Source organism: Nematolebias whitei, chromosome 9 (genome assembly GCF_014905685.2).
Source record: "Nematolebias whitei isolate Nwh7 chromosome 9, NemWhi1, whole genome shotgun sequence".
NCBI lineage: Eukaryota > Metazoa > Chordata > Actinopteri > Cyprinodontiformes > Rivulidae > Nematolebias > Nematolebias whitei.
This window is the reverse complement of record NC_056506.1, coordinates 43,055,634-43,067,901: the sequence shown is the minus strand read 5'-3', so window position 1 is coordinate 43,067,901 and position 12,268 is coordinate 43,055,634. Positions and strand designations below refer to the sequence as shown.

The 12,268-nt window shown below is 43.7% G+C and overlaps 2 protein-coding genes across 2 annotated transcripts in view; both read right to left on the bottom strand.

Annotated features, from left to right (window-relative positions):
* Nucleotides 1–242: 242 nt before the first annotated feature.
* On the bottom strand, nucleotides 243–2,791 carry LOC119414749 (zinc finger and BTB domain-containing protein 14). The gene is made up of 2 exons (XM_037681859.1): nucleotides 2,671–2,791; nucleotides 243–2,131 (listed from the first exon to the last, which is right to left on the bottom strand). Exon 2 carries the CDS (start codon nucleotides 2,106–2,108, stop codon nucleotides 936–938), a length of 1,173 nt encoding a protein of 390 aa, XP_037537787.1. The 5' UTR covers nucleotides 2,109–2,131; nucleotides 2,671–2,791; the 3' UTR covers nucleotides 243–935.
* A 1,345-nt stretch (nucleotides 2,792–4,136) lies between these two features.
* The window catches only part of epb41l3b (erythrocyte membrane protein band 4.1-like 3b), a 54,869-nt gene continuing 46,737 nt past the window's right edge, over nucleotides 4,137–12,268 (bottom strand). The window contains exons 23-26 of the mRNA XM_037682378.1: nucleotides 10,962–11,060; nucleotides 9,222–9,302; nucleotides 8,839–8,954; nucleotides 4,137–5,078 (exon numbers count right to left, since the gene is read on the bottom strand). Coding sequence (XP_037538306.1) covers nucleotides 8,844–8,954; nucleotides 9,222–9,302; nucleotides 10,962–11,060 — 291 coding nt within the window. The 3' untranslated portion in view covers nucleotides 4,137–5,078; nucleotides 8,839–8,843. The remainder of the gene's footprint in view (nucleotides 5,079–8,838; nucleotides 8,955–9,221; nucleotides 9,303–10,961; nucleotides 11,061–12,268) is intronic.

The window sequence follows — 12,268 nt, the reverse complement described above, 5'->3', positions numbered from 1 at the left end:
TCAACTTCCAGTGGATATGCATGAACAGCGAGCCTGACGGTTCAATCGGCTGGGAAGGAAGCTAAATATGTAACTAAGGACGATGGTTTTTTTTTTTTTTAAATCGCTTCGACATTTTAAATTTATAGCCGTTTGTTGACTCAGCACAAAAACACAACTTTGCAACAACAATAAAACACAGCAAATGGTGTTTATTGTCAAAGTGTAGGACAATGTTATATGTGCATAAGTCATTATCGTGAACTCTAGTTGTGCAACAAACTAAGCTACAGTATATACAGACACCTATCATGAACTGCTGATAGCCGGGTGACGGTCGTACTGTATAACAGTAAATCTAGTTGGCCGGGCGCTTGGAGCAGGACAGTCTACAGACGATCCGTCAGACGCCCCAAGACTTTGGTATCATCCGCTTTTACAGTGTAATATCAATCAATACAACTAAACACAGCCATTAAAAACATCCACATGAATATACTCAATGTTATGCAGAAAATGCCCCCCCCCCCCCCGTCATTCCCGCGCTTTTATCTCCATAAAATCCGTTAAAGGTTAACCAAACATTTAAATGTTTCACATCTCATTAAAGTAAAAGAAAATAATGTTATGAGAACCCTCCGTCTAGATATCGACAATACTTTGTGAAAAATATATGTATAGTATAGTGAACTAAACATTTACATGACTTTACAGGTGAAACATCGTTTTAACTCTTTATAATAATAACAATAAACATAATATTAATAATAATAATAATAATACAGCCCCACAGTCTGTATGAACATGCGAGGGTCTCTCGTTACTCACGTCCGTCTCTGACCCGCGGCGCCGCCACACGCTCGCGTCAGTGTGTGTTTGTGGGTTTTTAGGTGTGCACGGCTGTCAGTGTGTCAGTTTGAGTTGGGGTGTGTGTGTGTGTGCGCACGCGCCGGGGCTCAGCAGTCCCCCGAGTTGTGCGAGTGTGGCCCGGTCTCCAGCTTCCAGTCTCTCTGGTCGGCGGCGTCCGCCTGGGCGTGCTGGGAGGCGGCGGGCGACAGGGACATCTGTCTGCGGGGGTTGGCGCTGTGCATGGTGTTCCAGTGGCGCTTCAGGTCCGACGCTTTGATGAAGGCTTTGTCGCAGGAGCCGCAGTTGAAGGGCCGCTCGCCCCGGTGCTGCCGCTCGTGGTCTTTCAGGTGGGACTTGTGCTTGAAGGCCTTTTCGCACATCTGGCAGGCGAAGGGCCGCTCGTTGCTGTGGACCCGCTCGTGCCGCTTCAGGTCGGGGCCCCGGATGAAGGCCTTGCCGCAGACCACGCAGCGGTGCGGCTTGAAGCCCGAGTGGATCTTCAGGTGCTCTTTGAGGTGGGCGGCGGTGGTGAAGGCTTTGGGGCAGTGCTCGCAGCCGTACGGACGGTTGGCGGTGAGCAGGCGCTCCTTTTTGGCGTTGTGGTCCATGGGTTTGGCTCCCGTGGTCTGGCAGGATACGTGGTCGCGGTGGCCGTAGAGGAGGTACTCCAGCTTCATGTCGCTGGAGGTGGAGGAGGCCCAGCTGTGGGTGTGGGGGTCTTTACCCATGCCCGTGTTGTAGTTGTGAGGCTGCGACACGTGAGAGCCGCCAGGCCCGATCCCGTCCATGCCCTGGTCGTAGAAGCTGTTCTTCCGCACCTCCTCCATGGCCAGCTCCTTCAGGATGGCGTCCTGCGCTCTCATCCCGTGGTCGTCCGGAGCCTGGTTCTCTCGCGTCTTCATGTTGGTCAGCTCTCGCTTCTGGGTGCACAGGTTGTCCAGGAAGTTGATGCCGAGGATCTGACCGGACGACATCATCATATTGATGTCCTTCTTCCTCACGGCCAGCCTGGCCGTGTACATGTAGTTGAGCACCTCCTCGAAGATGTCGGAGCGGATGAAGTCGAGCTCCACGATGGAGTTGTCCTCGTCGCTCTGCTTCTTGAAGAGCTTCTTAAAGTAGTTGCTGCAGGCGGCCAGGACGCAGCGGTGAGCCCTGAACTCGATGTTCTCCACCACCACCACCACGTCGCAGTGCTCACCCTCCATCCTCTGCTGGTTGAGCATCTTCAGGAAGGTGGCTTTGTGGTCGTAGTCGATGTATCTCAGTAAATCAGACATGTTGCAGGTCAAAGAGAAGCAACCTGTGGAGGGAACACAGCAGACTTGTTAGATCCCATGGATCCTGCACAGCTGATGGGTGGAGCTGTTTGCGCACAACTTTAGAGAAAACAGTTAAAAACACACAAGAAAAACAAACAGAACCGACAACTGAAAGCGTTGCTGTTTATAAATGTGCACCAGTGAGAGGAGGAGTAAACACCAGCAGCTAAATCAATCATGGAGGAAAAACTACGACAGGAGGCCCGAGACGAGCCTCGGAACGCAAAGAAAGAGTAAAAACAAGAAGAGAAGCGAACAGGCGCACTTCACTTTGCGCCGACAAGTCGTTTTCTGCGCAGTGTTTACGTGTCAGCCGCGCCAGGAACACAGAACCTCCGTGAGAAAGATTTCACATTTCACTGCGCCCAGCCATTTTGGTCGGCTCCGAGCCTCCGCGGGTTCGTTTCTGCAGCCCGAAAAGTCAGTTGGCAAACTGAAGCGCAGAATTGAACCGAACAAAACCCGGTTCGACACTTCCGGGCCGCTCCAACACAGCGAGAGGGAATAAAAGTGTTAATACCTAAAGCCTGAGGCCGATCCCCGTGTTGTCACGCAAGGCAGTCGACGACGATCCAGATCCAAAGCTGTCGTTTTTTCCTCTTCCTCCTCTTGTTGTGACTGCGCGGCTCCAAAGGAAATGCCACTTCGCTCTGCTGCCACCTACTGCGCCGGAGCTGGAACTGCACCCAAGATCGTCTACGCACAAGACAATGAGTTACTCCAACGTGATTTTTTTTTTAACTGCCAATCTCAAAGCAAAGTGTCGAATGTTTAAATTTAATCACCTCAAACAGGTGATTTTAGTTGATTTATTGAAAGACAACTTTTTTCTTCTTTCACCTGTTCCCTTCATCACAGCGAACTGAGCCGCACGAAGACATGGCAATTATTTTTACGCTGGATACCTTTCCCTGAAGCAACCACAGCCCTCTGTGTGGAGCGGAGCTGCCATCTAGGGCGCCCAGGGGAGCAGATGCTGGGGGTGGAGGCCCCACCCAAGGGCCCAGAGTGGGGCAAATGAGGATGGAGACAGGTGTGGGCCCCCACCCACATTTTGATGTTGTCTGTACCTGGAGTTGATCAGGCGATCTTCCGATCACAGACCCACCTTCTTTAACCTCTGCGCCACCACTCCCTATTGACAAAGAACTTCAAGTAAAATTAATTTAACTCAACAATCTACCTGGATTATTGAGCATGCATCAAGATATTCCTCAAGATGCTTTAGATAAAAAAAAAAAAAAAAAATCACATAAACAGCCACCCACACACACAATATTCGATTTTTAAACCCATCAAGTTAATTTTTTTTAGTATTAGTAATAACAGATTCATATTGGTTTCATTGATCCAAGTTAACTAATATGATTCATATTAGTTTAAGTTAGTGGCTAGAAAACATTTGGAATGTCAGATTTACATGTTATATTTTGTGAAATTAATCAATTTCATTTATTACAAAGCTTTATAGAGCACACAAATCCAAAATGTTTTTAAAACGAATCAGCTGCACCTTTTTTTTTTTTACAGCTGAAAACATTTTGCTTCTCCTCGAGTCTTTTGAGTTTCTCTGTACTACAACCTGTGCAAAGTTTCAATCCTTCAAATTATTAATACAAAGGCTGCTTGAACTGTGCACATCACATGAAGACAATTATACATTTATGTTTTTCTACAGAAACTATCACGAGTTGACCACAAATAATTCAGATGCTTTAAAAACTCATTAGAGCGACAGTAGTGATACCTCTTACTTTTCTGTACTCTTCGGCACGCACACACGTCTCCCAGAGGGGCGGGGCTTCCGAGGCTTTTGGTTCTCCAGGTGTTATCATACATGCAGAATGTTCTGCACGTTATTACGGTAATCTTACTCCCTTCAGTTTATTCATTTAACATTAATTAGCAAATAAAAATCTTAAATTCACGTTAATGCATATGGAAGTGACTCAATCTGAGATTGAAAACACAAACGTGTACAGCAAGTTTTTGTACTGTAGTCACTTTATTTCAGAGGAAACCAGCAAATTAAAAAGGAAAGCATTCTGTAAAACACGGCTGAACATGAGTCAGATACATGTGAAGTGATGAAGGAGACAAAACAGCTGGCAGGTTGGCTGCCTGAGCCCTTTGCCTTTACACAAACTTGTGCCGCAGGCCACGGTCAAAGCCTGCACAGGCACATTAAAAAACAAACCTTCGTATTGATTTCTAGGCTTCAGCCCCAAACAGACCTTGCAGTGTTGTAAGCGACTGATGAGAAACAACAATAAAACACTGAAATTACATTAAAAAGTGAAATGAATGCAATTCAAACAGACATTACACAAATCAACCTTAAAAGATCATGAGCCATTTTCCTCAGGAAGCTTTATGTACAGTGCTGAGGTGTGGAGGTCTGTCTGTAGTGGCACACCAGCTGGAAAAATCATTAAGGGGAGTGAAGTAATGCTTGTTTTTGCAACGAGGTCGGCACTTCTACAGCGAGGTTAAATAGTGTTGGCTCTCTAACATACACAGCCTACAGCAATTACAAGTTTCTGGAGTGATGGCTTTATTTCATAAATAAAAATGTTGCTACAATAATTATTTTCAGTAATCATAAAAACGCGTCCAAGTCATAAGGCAGTGAAAGCAAACGGCTTGCTTTGCTGGGATTCAGCGCGCAGACGGATTGGGAACCATTTTCTTAAAAAATAAAAACTTAAAAAAATCAGACTGTTTACGGCGTTTTCTTCTCGTTTGTTTGATAATTCAGCTTTGCGTCCTTCTCATGCAGAATGCATTCATTTGTGTTGCAGGTGATGTTTGAGTGTAGCAGCGAGCTGCGGCGTTTGGAGAGCGGGGTTCCCCCCCTCCGAGTCCCGACGTGGCGGGCGTGCGGAGCCTCTGGGAGGTCTGGACAGAAAGCAGCCCTCGGTGTTACTCCTGGAAGAGCAGAGGAGACAGGAGTGAGAACTTCCTGCACGTTTAACAACATCCGAGACTTTGAACACAGAAAACGAGCCTCAAGAAAGACCGCTACGACTTCGCCCACGTTTACAGGAAGTCCGAGGGAGCACAGGGTTAGAAAGGAGCAAACGCACAACACAGACACACACAAGGTCGGGGATGAAACCCGTTACAGCGAGAGCCATTTTCTTTTTCGTTCGTTAACTTTAAATAAGCCAAGCTGCTCTACATTACGTCATGCTTTATTCAGCAAACTTATTTTTAAGAAACATTTGTAAACCGATGAAAAACAAGCCCATTTTGATCAACATGAGGCTGATGGATGTAAACAAACGCAAACAACCGTAGATCCGCTGAACATTATAGTAAAGGTGTGTCCCAGTTTAACTTTTCCTTAATAAATGCACTTCAACGGTCAGATCAGCTGCGTTTCGCCTGGGCGGTGCGGCGACATGCAGCTGATTTGATGTTTGCTCCAGGAGTGCCAGAGTGAGAGGAAGGTGGCTTTGTATGGCAAGCCAAGTGTCTCATTAATAGCCACTTTTACCTAATAATGAGACACTTGGCTTGCCATATTAGTTGAGGGCCCCCTAGTGGCTGAAAATGGTAGTGTTCAATATTTTCTATGTCAGAATGAATGAAATCGTCAGATCTCAGTCAAAAATTGGGTTATAGATAAATATTGGGAAAAAAAACAAATACGTCACTTCGCTGTACAAGTCGCAGGACTTGCAAATTTATGCAAAAAAAATTGTGACTTATACAGCGAAAACTATGGTACTTGTTGATTTTTAGTGGTTTCTAGTTGGATCACATCATTCTGCTCATCTGGCGTGTTGTGAAGAGCTAAATGAGCTTCTGTGCAAAAGTTTTAACCACTTCTTTATACTTTGCTTCCAACGAGCCAGACTTTCTTCAGATCTTTTTAACGTGATCTTGGTCAACAGATTTCTTGATTCTCTGACAGTGTTTCAAAGTTTCTGTCCAGCTCTTGTATTTGATTGCAGAATGATGGGGAGAGGAAAGGTGAAAACAAAAGAGCAAAGTGTCAGACCTAATAACTGTCTCCAGCAGACCAACACTGGTTTATGTCTTATCCAGAAAAGATCTGACCCATAAAACTCCTTCTGTTGATCATCTACTGCAGCGGTTCCTCTATAAGTCACTAAACATCAAGTCTGGGGTCGTGAGATGATTCATGGAAACACAATTAAACTATAAAATAACTAATACTGTACTTTTGCTGTATAAGTTGCACCTTTTTGCAAGTCCTGTGACTTATACACCGAAACGACTAATATCCTGATGCATGCTCAATAATCCAGGTAGAAAAATCTAAAAAAGTTAAATCTGGTCCTCTGGACATTAAAATAAATAAATAAATAAATAAAATAATTGTAGAAATGTTTTGTCTCTCATCCGAAAGACTTCCTCAGTCTGAGGTGCTGTATTCAGCTCAGTCTTATAAATAGCACCTTCTCAGAGTGGATCAACCAGTTTGCTGCTGACAACCAAAACCAGCTGATCACATGCTCAAGAAGGACCATCAGCCTAACAATGGATCATTAGCACACTGATGGCTGTTTACTGTTCACAGAGGGCTGAGTGATACTAGCAATCACAGCACACTCACTCGCACACACTCTCTCTCTCTCGCTCTCTCTCTGTGGCTATTAATGATACACTTGACTTGCCATACACAGCCACCTTCGTCTCGCTCTGGAACTCCTGGAGCAAACATCATCAGCTGCATTTCACTGCGCCACCCAGGCGAAACGCAGCTGATTTGACCGTTAGTGCATTTGTTAAGGAAAAGTTCAACTTAGACCCACCTTTGCTATAAAATAGAGCAAACAAATAATTGTTTTTAGGTGGTTATCTTGTTAAATTCTTGTTAAAGTCCTCCCGTGCACGCTCCCGTGGCCACCATTTGGCAGCCAACCGATTTAAGGCACAACACCGGCCCACGTTTCCAGGTTGTCAGCGATGACACATAATAGATGCGACTTATACAGCGAAGCTACTTATTTATGTTTTTCCCCACTTTATTAGACATATTTGGATTGATGAGACTTGTACGGCAGAAAGTACGGCAATTAGAATTTTTCTTTAGCCATAATTGTTATGAGAAAAAATAGCTATTATTAGCCAATAAAACAGTAAAATGGTGAATTTTGTTGTTATAACTCATGTTTAATCTGAATAATTGTGATATTTGAAGATTCGAACCAAAGATATTTGTGCTCACGAGTTTCTGCTGCCGTCGCAGCTGAAACGTTTGAATTTTCTGTCAGACTGTGACATATTTAATATTTTTACAGGCACACTCAAAGAAACAAGAACGGATTGTGTCTGTTAAACAGTCCATCAATCAAATAAGAATTTCTGAAATCAAAAACAGAAATAAAAATGACTTAATGCCCACTCGGTGCTCATAAGGAAACCAAAGTGATCTGGGGAGGGCAGAATAAAGCATGACGTTCTCTAACACTGGGACTTGGCTCCTCGCTGTGGGGTTTTCTCAGGATCAGACTCTGCTGTCGTGATTTCAGCAGCTCATCGTTTCTTGTTCTGACCCCAACGCTGCGTGTGTCTGAGCTGGAAAACACTGAGAGACCACAGAGAAAACATTTAGCAAGGTGTTAATGGTGCTATTCAAACACACACACACAAGTAACGGCGAGGCTGCAGGAACTAAGCCAAGCATTCCCATCTGGTGAGTCGTGCAGGCATACTCATGCACGGCTGCTCATCCCGAGCGTCGCTCCTCGAGATCGTATCCAACACTAATGAAATAAAAGCCGCGGAGACAAACGAGGCGGCGAGCAGCTTCCAAACTCAGAAGACGCTTCAGCCAAGACGTCTGAAAGGACGCGAGTGAAACGAAACGACAAGCTCCTTCAGGCAGCTGCACACCGGCTGGAACCTGCCGCCGCTGACGAGTTCAGACACATCTGGACCGATCCCAACTCAAAACACAAGAAGGAACGAGATTAACCGAAGTTTGACAAACTGTTAGAAAATAATCTGCTCTGGAAACAAGACTCAGATCTTTAGATTTGGGAGCAGCGGGCTTCTTTTGGAATAAACGAGCCCGCTCACTTGGATCAGGTTAAACTCAACCTCTTGACGTTACAGTTTTTAAAACAAACGTCTGAATCTTTTTTTTTCTTCAAACGAGCCAAAATGAGTGAGTTTAAAAACAAAACAAACAGATGAATTTTTCTTGTCCGAGTTAATTCCCACATTCCTTAAGGAGAGTTAAAAAAAAGACTAAAGCTCATGCGCGTGCACACGAGATCAGATTTCAGTCCACGCGGGGGTGTTTGCACGTACGATGAGAAGCAGAAGCCGGTTCGGCCGGATTTGATTCTCTCATCACTGCAGGTTTTTTTTTTTTTTGTGGACGTAATTATTGGAAAAAATATTTCTCACGTTTTCTACTCGTCGGTGCAGCACTGGGTTGATCGTCATAAAAAGTGGAATTTAGGCTTCTTGAAAACAAAAGTTTCTCTCCAGCACCCCAGTAAAGGTTTTAAACGGCGTCGCTCTGAGTAAGACGTCAGGTCTGCGTGCACACCGGCAGCAGCAGCCCCTTCTCCCTGCGAGGACGAATAAAGCTGAAACAGCCACAGCACGATGCGCAAGCTGCAAGGGCGACAGAAAGCGGGGCGATCCAACCCAATCTAAAGCAGCCCAGACTAAACCGGACAGGGGTGGGGACTGGTTGTCTTACCTGGGTCAATCCTCACCCTCCTCCGGCGTGATCTCTGTCTCTTTATGTACGACTACTTTGGTCACTGACATGTCAGGGTGCTGTTCTTTAGCCTCCTTTATGGCCTGAGCCAGAGCCTACAATATGGGGGTGCAGTGCCAGGAGGGACCACCGGGGGGAGACAGAGAACGGGGAAGAGCGGGTGGATGTGAGTCAGTACCCAACAGTGAAGCCACCTATTCACATTATTTTAGTTTGAAAACCACATCATGAGCTGAAGATTTCAGATTTCATTCGTCGATCGCTCGCAAACTTAAAGCCACAAGGTCACCAAGGTCACACTTATCAGAAAAAAGTCCTTTTCGGATCAAGTTACTAATTAATGAGGAAGAAATGTAAAAGACCTCATCGTGGTCGATGTCTGCGTCTCCTGTGATGACGATCCTCTTCTCGATTCTCGTCTCTGATATTCCTCCTTTCACCGTCTGATGGACAGAAAAACACACGTCAAAGAAAAGCTTTAACGTGAACGTGTTCTTTTAACTTATGATCATTCAGAAGGTCCACACGATTAAAACATGTTCCTAGTGGAAAGATGTCTACCCAGAAACATTATCCAGTTCATGTGTTAATAAAAACTGGTCCAAATCTGTCAAACAAGATCATCTTCAACCTTTTTACATTTTGGAAATGTTTCCACGCGCACTTTGAACATTTCAGTTTTTTCCTTTTGCTCAAGTTTATCAAGATGGAAATTAATAATAACTAGAAAAATTGCATTTCCTGCAAAAATGCAGAGTGAATGCTTACTGCTGAAGAACTTGCTGAAAACAGCTGAAATCGGCTAAAAACATGCTGAATTTAAGAACAAGCCTAAATTAGCTAAAGAAAGCAGAAAGAACACATATTTGCTGAACTAGGTTTAAATAAGCTGAAACTAGCACAAAAACTATGAAAACAGATAAAAAAGGCTAAAATTAGCAACAAAAAACTAACTAAAAAGTAGCTGAAAAGACATAAAGAAGCTTAACTACAAGAAGGAAGTGGAAAGAGCTGAAATGAGTTAAAAAAATGTGGAATTAGCTGAAAAAGCTAAAATGACCATAAAACAGCTAAATAGTAACTGAAATAAAATAAAAATTTGAAAAAGCCGAAAGGAGCATATAACAAGTAATTACTACGAAAAACTTGAATTTATCGGAAAATGGCTGAAATTAGCTAAAACTTTTCTAAAAAGGTAGCTGAAAAGGTAGAATAAGCTTAAATTGGCAGAAGAAAGCAAAAAGAACACATTTGCCCAATTAGGCCAAAAGAAGCAGAAATTAATACAAAAAGTAGAAATTAACTGAAAAAGCTGAAATTAGCAAAAAACAGCTGAAAAGTAGCTAAAAAGGTAGGAATAAGCTGAAATCACAAGAAGTGGAGAGAACACATTTTTGCTGAATTAGGCTGCAAAAACTTTAAATGAGTGCAAAAACCATGAAATTAGCTGAAAAGGCTTAAATTAGCATAAAACAGCTATATAGTGGCTGAAATACTAGAAAAAGCTGAAACTTGCAGAAATAAGCTGAAAGGAGTCTAACAAGCTGAAATTAGCAGAAAGAATCTGAACGGAGCACAAAACAGCTGAAATCAGCTGAAAGTAGCTGAAAAATGTTTAAATTTGCAGAAGGAAGCTGAAAGAAGCTGAAGCAGAACAAAATGTGAAAGGAGCAGTAAAAGGTTATAAACGGATGTAAAGATTTGAAGGATGTAAAATGAGCTCAGTTCATATTCTATGAGGAAAATGACAGAAAAGGCAAAATATTTCAAAACAGCTGAAGTTGCACCAATACCAAAAGTCATAACAGGATTGTCCTGAATGAGCTGAAAGTTTTGATCTATGATTTGTTGAAAACTGCGTGACGAGAAACACGCCGGAAAACATATGGAAGAAAAATGGACCACAATAGAGTGGATGCTTCATAAACATTCAAACGATTATTGGAATAAAATAGCTTAAAATACATTTTTTCTTCATTAACGTTACAAACGGTGCACGTGTATTTCTCAGTGTTGCCAGATTTTTAGTTTTGTCAGTAAATGGAGACAGAGAGGCGAGCAGGAGCGCCGAGAGGCTAACGAGACAACGGATGCACCCTGACCTTCGTGATGTGCGTGGTCGTGGTGGTGCTGGTGGTTTCCGAGGTGATGGTCTGAGCGCTCAGCAGCACCCCGGGGTCTGCGTCACCGTTGGTGTCAACCTGTCAAAACACAACAGATTTGTCTTCTGGACGAAGTCACAGCACTTTGTTAAACCCTTTAATAAAAAATATTCAAGTCACTTGTATGAACGACCACCGATTGAAGACAAATGTTGGTTTTTGTTTCATTCTCAGTGTTTTGCATCATTTTCAGATATTGTTTCTCCACAGGGTCTGGTTTGGGAACCCTCGGGGTCTTGGTGTGGTTCTGTTGGTGTCTTTGGGCCATGACCTTCAGCGTTCACTGAGCTGGTTTGCCGCGGAGTGGGAAGCAGCAGGAATGAAGATGCAGCTCCTCTAAGCCCAAGGCCATGGTTTTCATCACCGGGTCAGGAGGGTCTTTGGTTCAGGAGGAGTTCAAGTATCTGAACGTCTTGTTCACAAGTGATGGTAGGATGGAGCAGATGGGTCGACAGATCGGGCGTTGCTTTAACCCAGTTGAGTAGAAAGGCAAAGCTCTCGATTTACTGGTCCATCTATGTGTCCAACACTAATCTGTGGCGATGAGGTTTGGATCATGACCTAAAAGGAGTCAGCTGAGGTGGTCCAAGCATCATCGTAGGACGCCTCCTGAACCCTCTGGAGGTTTACTGGACACGTCCCACTCTCGGTTCAAAATGAGACCTCTTGGGTTATTCTGACCCAAGGGCAGCAGGAGGGTCACACTTATTTATTGACAAAGAACTGAAACTCAACTTTTAAGAGTGAAGCTTGCAGAACAACGCAGCGCGACGCCGACTTGTGGACATGAAATTGCTCGCTAACGACCGAGTGGAAAAATCCTGCAGCCTAAAATCCCAATCATTGATTGTGAAGCCGCTGAAAGAGCACAGATACCCAAAGCAGCTCTGACTGTAAACGGCCGGTCGGATCATTAAGTGTGTGTGCTGGTAAAATCTATAAAGCTGACAATGGCTGGTCTTTGTACCCTGTAGGTGCTCCGGGTCCAGGGAGACTCTTCATCTATTTTCATAAACTTAGCAGTGACGCAGATTAAGAAACATTAATGATAAAACAAAGTGTTTGTTCTAGTTTCTTTTTAATTAAAGATTATTTTTAAACTTTGAATAAAAGAAAAAAACAAGTTGTTTTGTGCAACTGGATCCAAATAATGACCAGAAATCAAATAAAAAAGATGTGAATTTAAGATTTAAAAAATGAAATAAAGCTAAACACGGTTTAAAAGTACTGACAGCAGAGCTGCATGT

Coding starts and splice junctions, on each gene's coding strand:
- LOC119414749 (XM_037681859.1), bottom strand. CDS start 2,108: ATGTCTGATTTACTGAGATACATCGACTACGACCACAAAGCCACCTTC.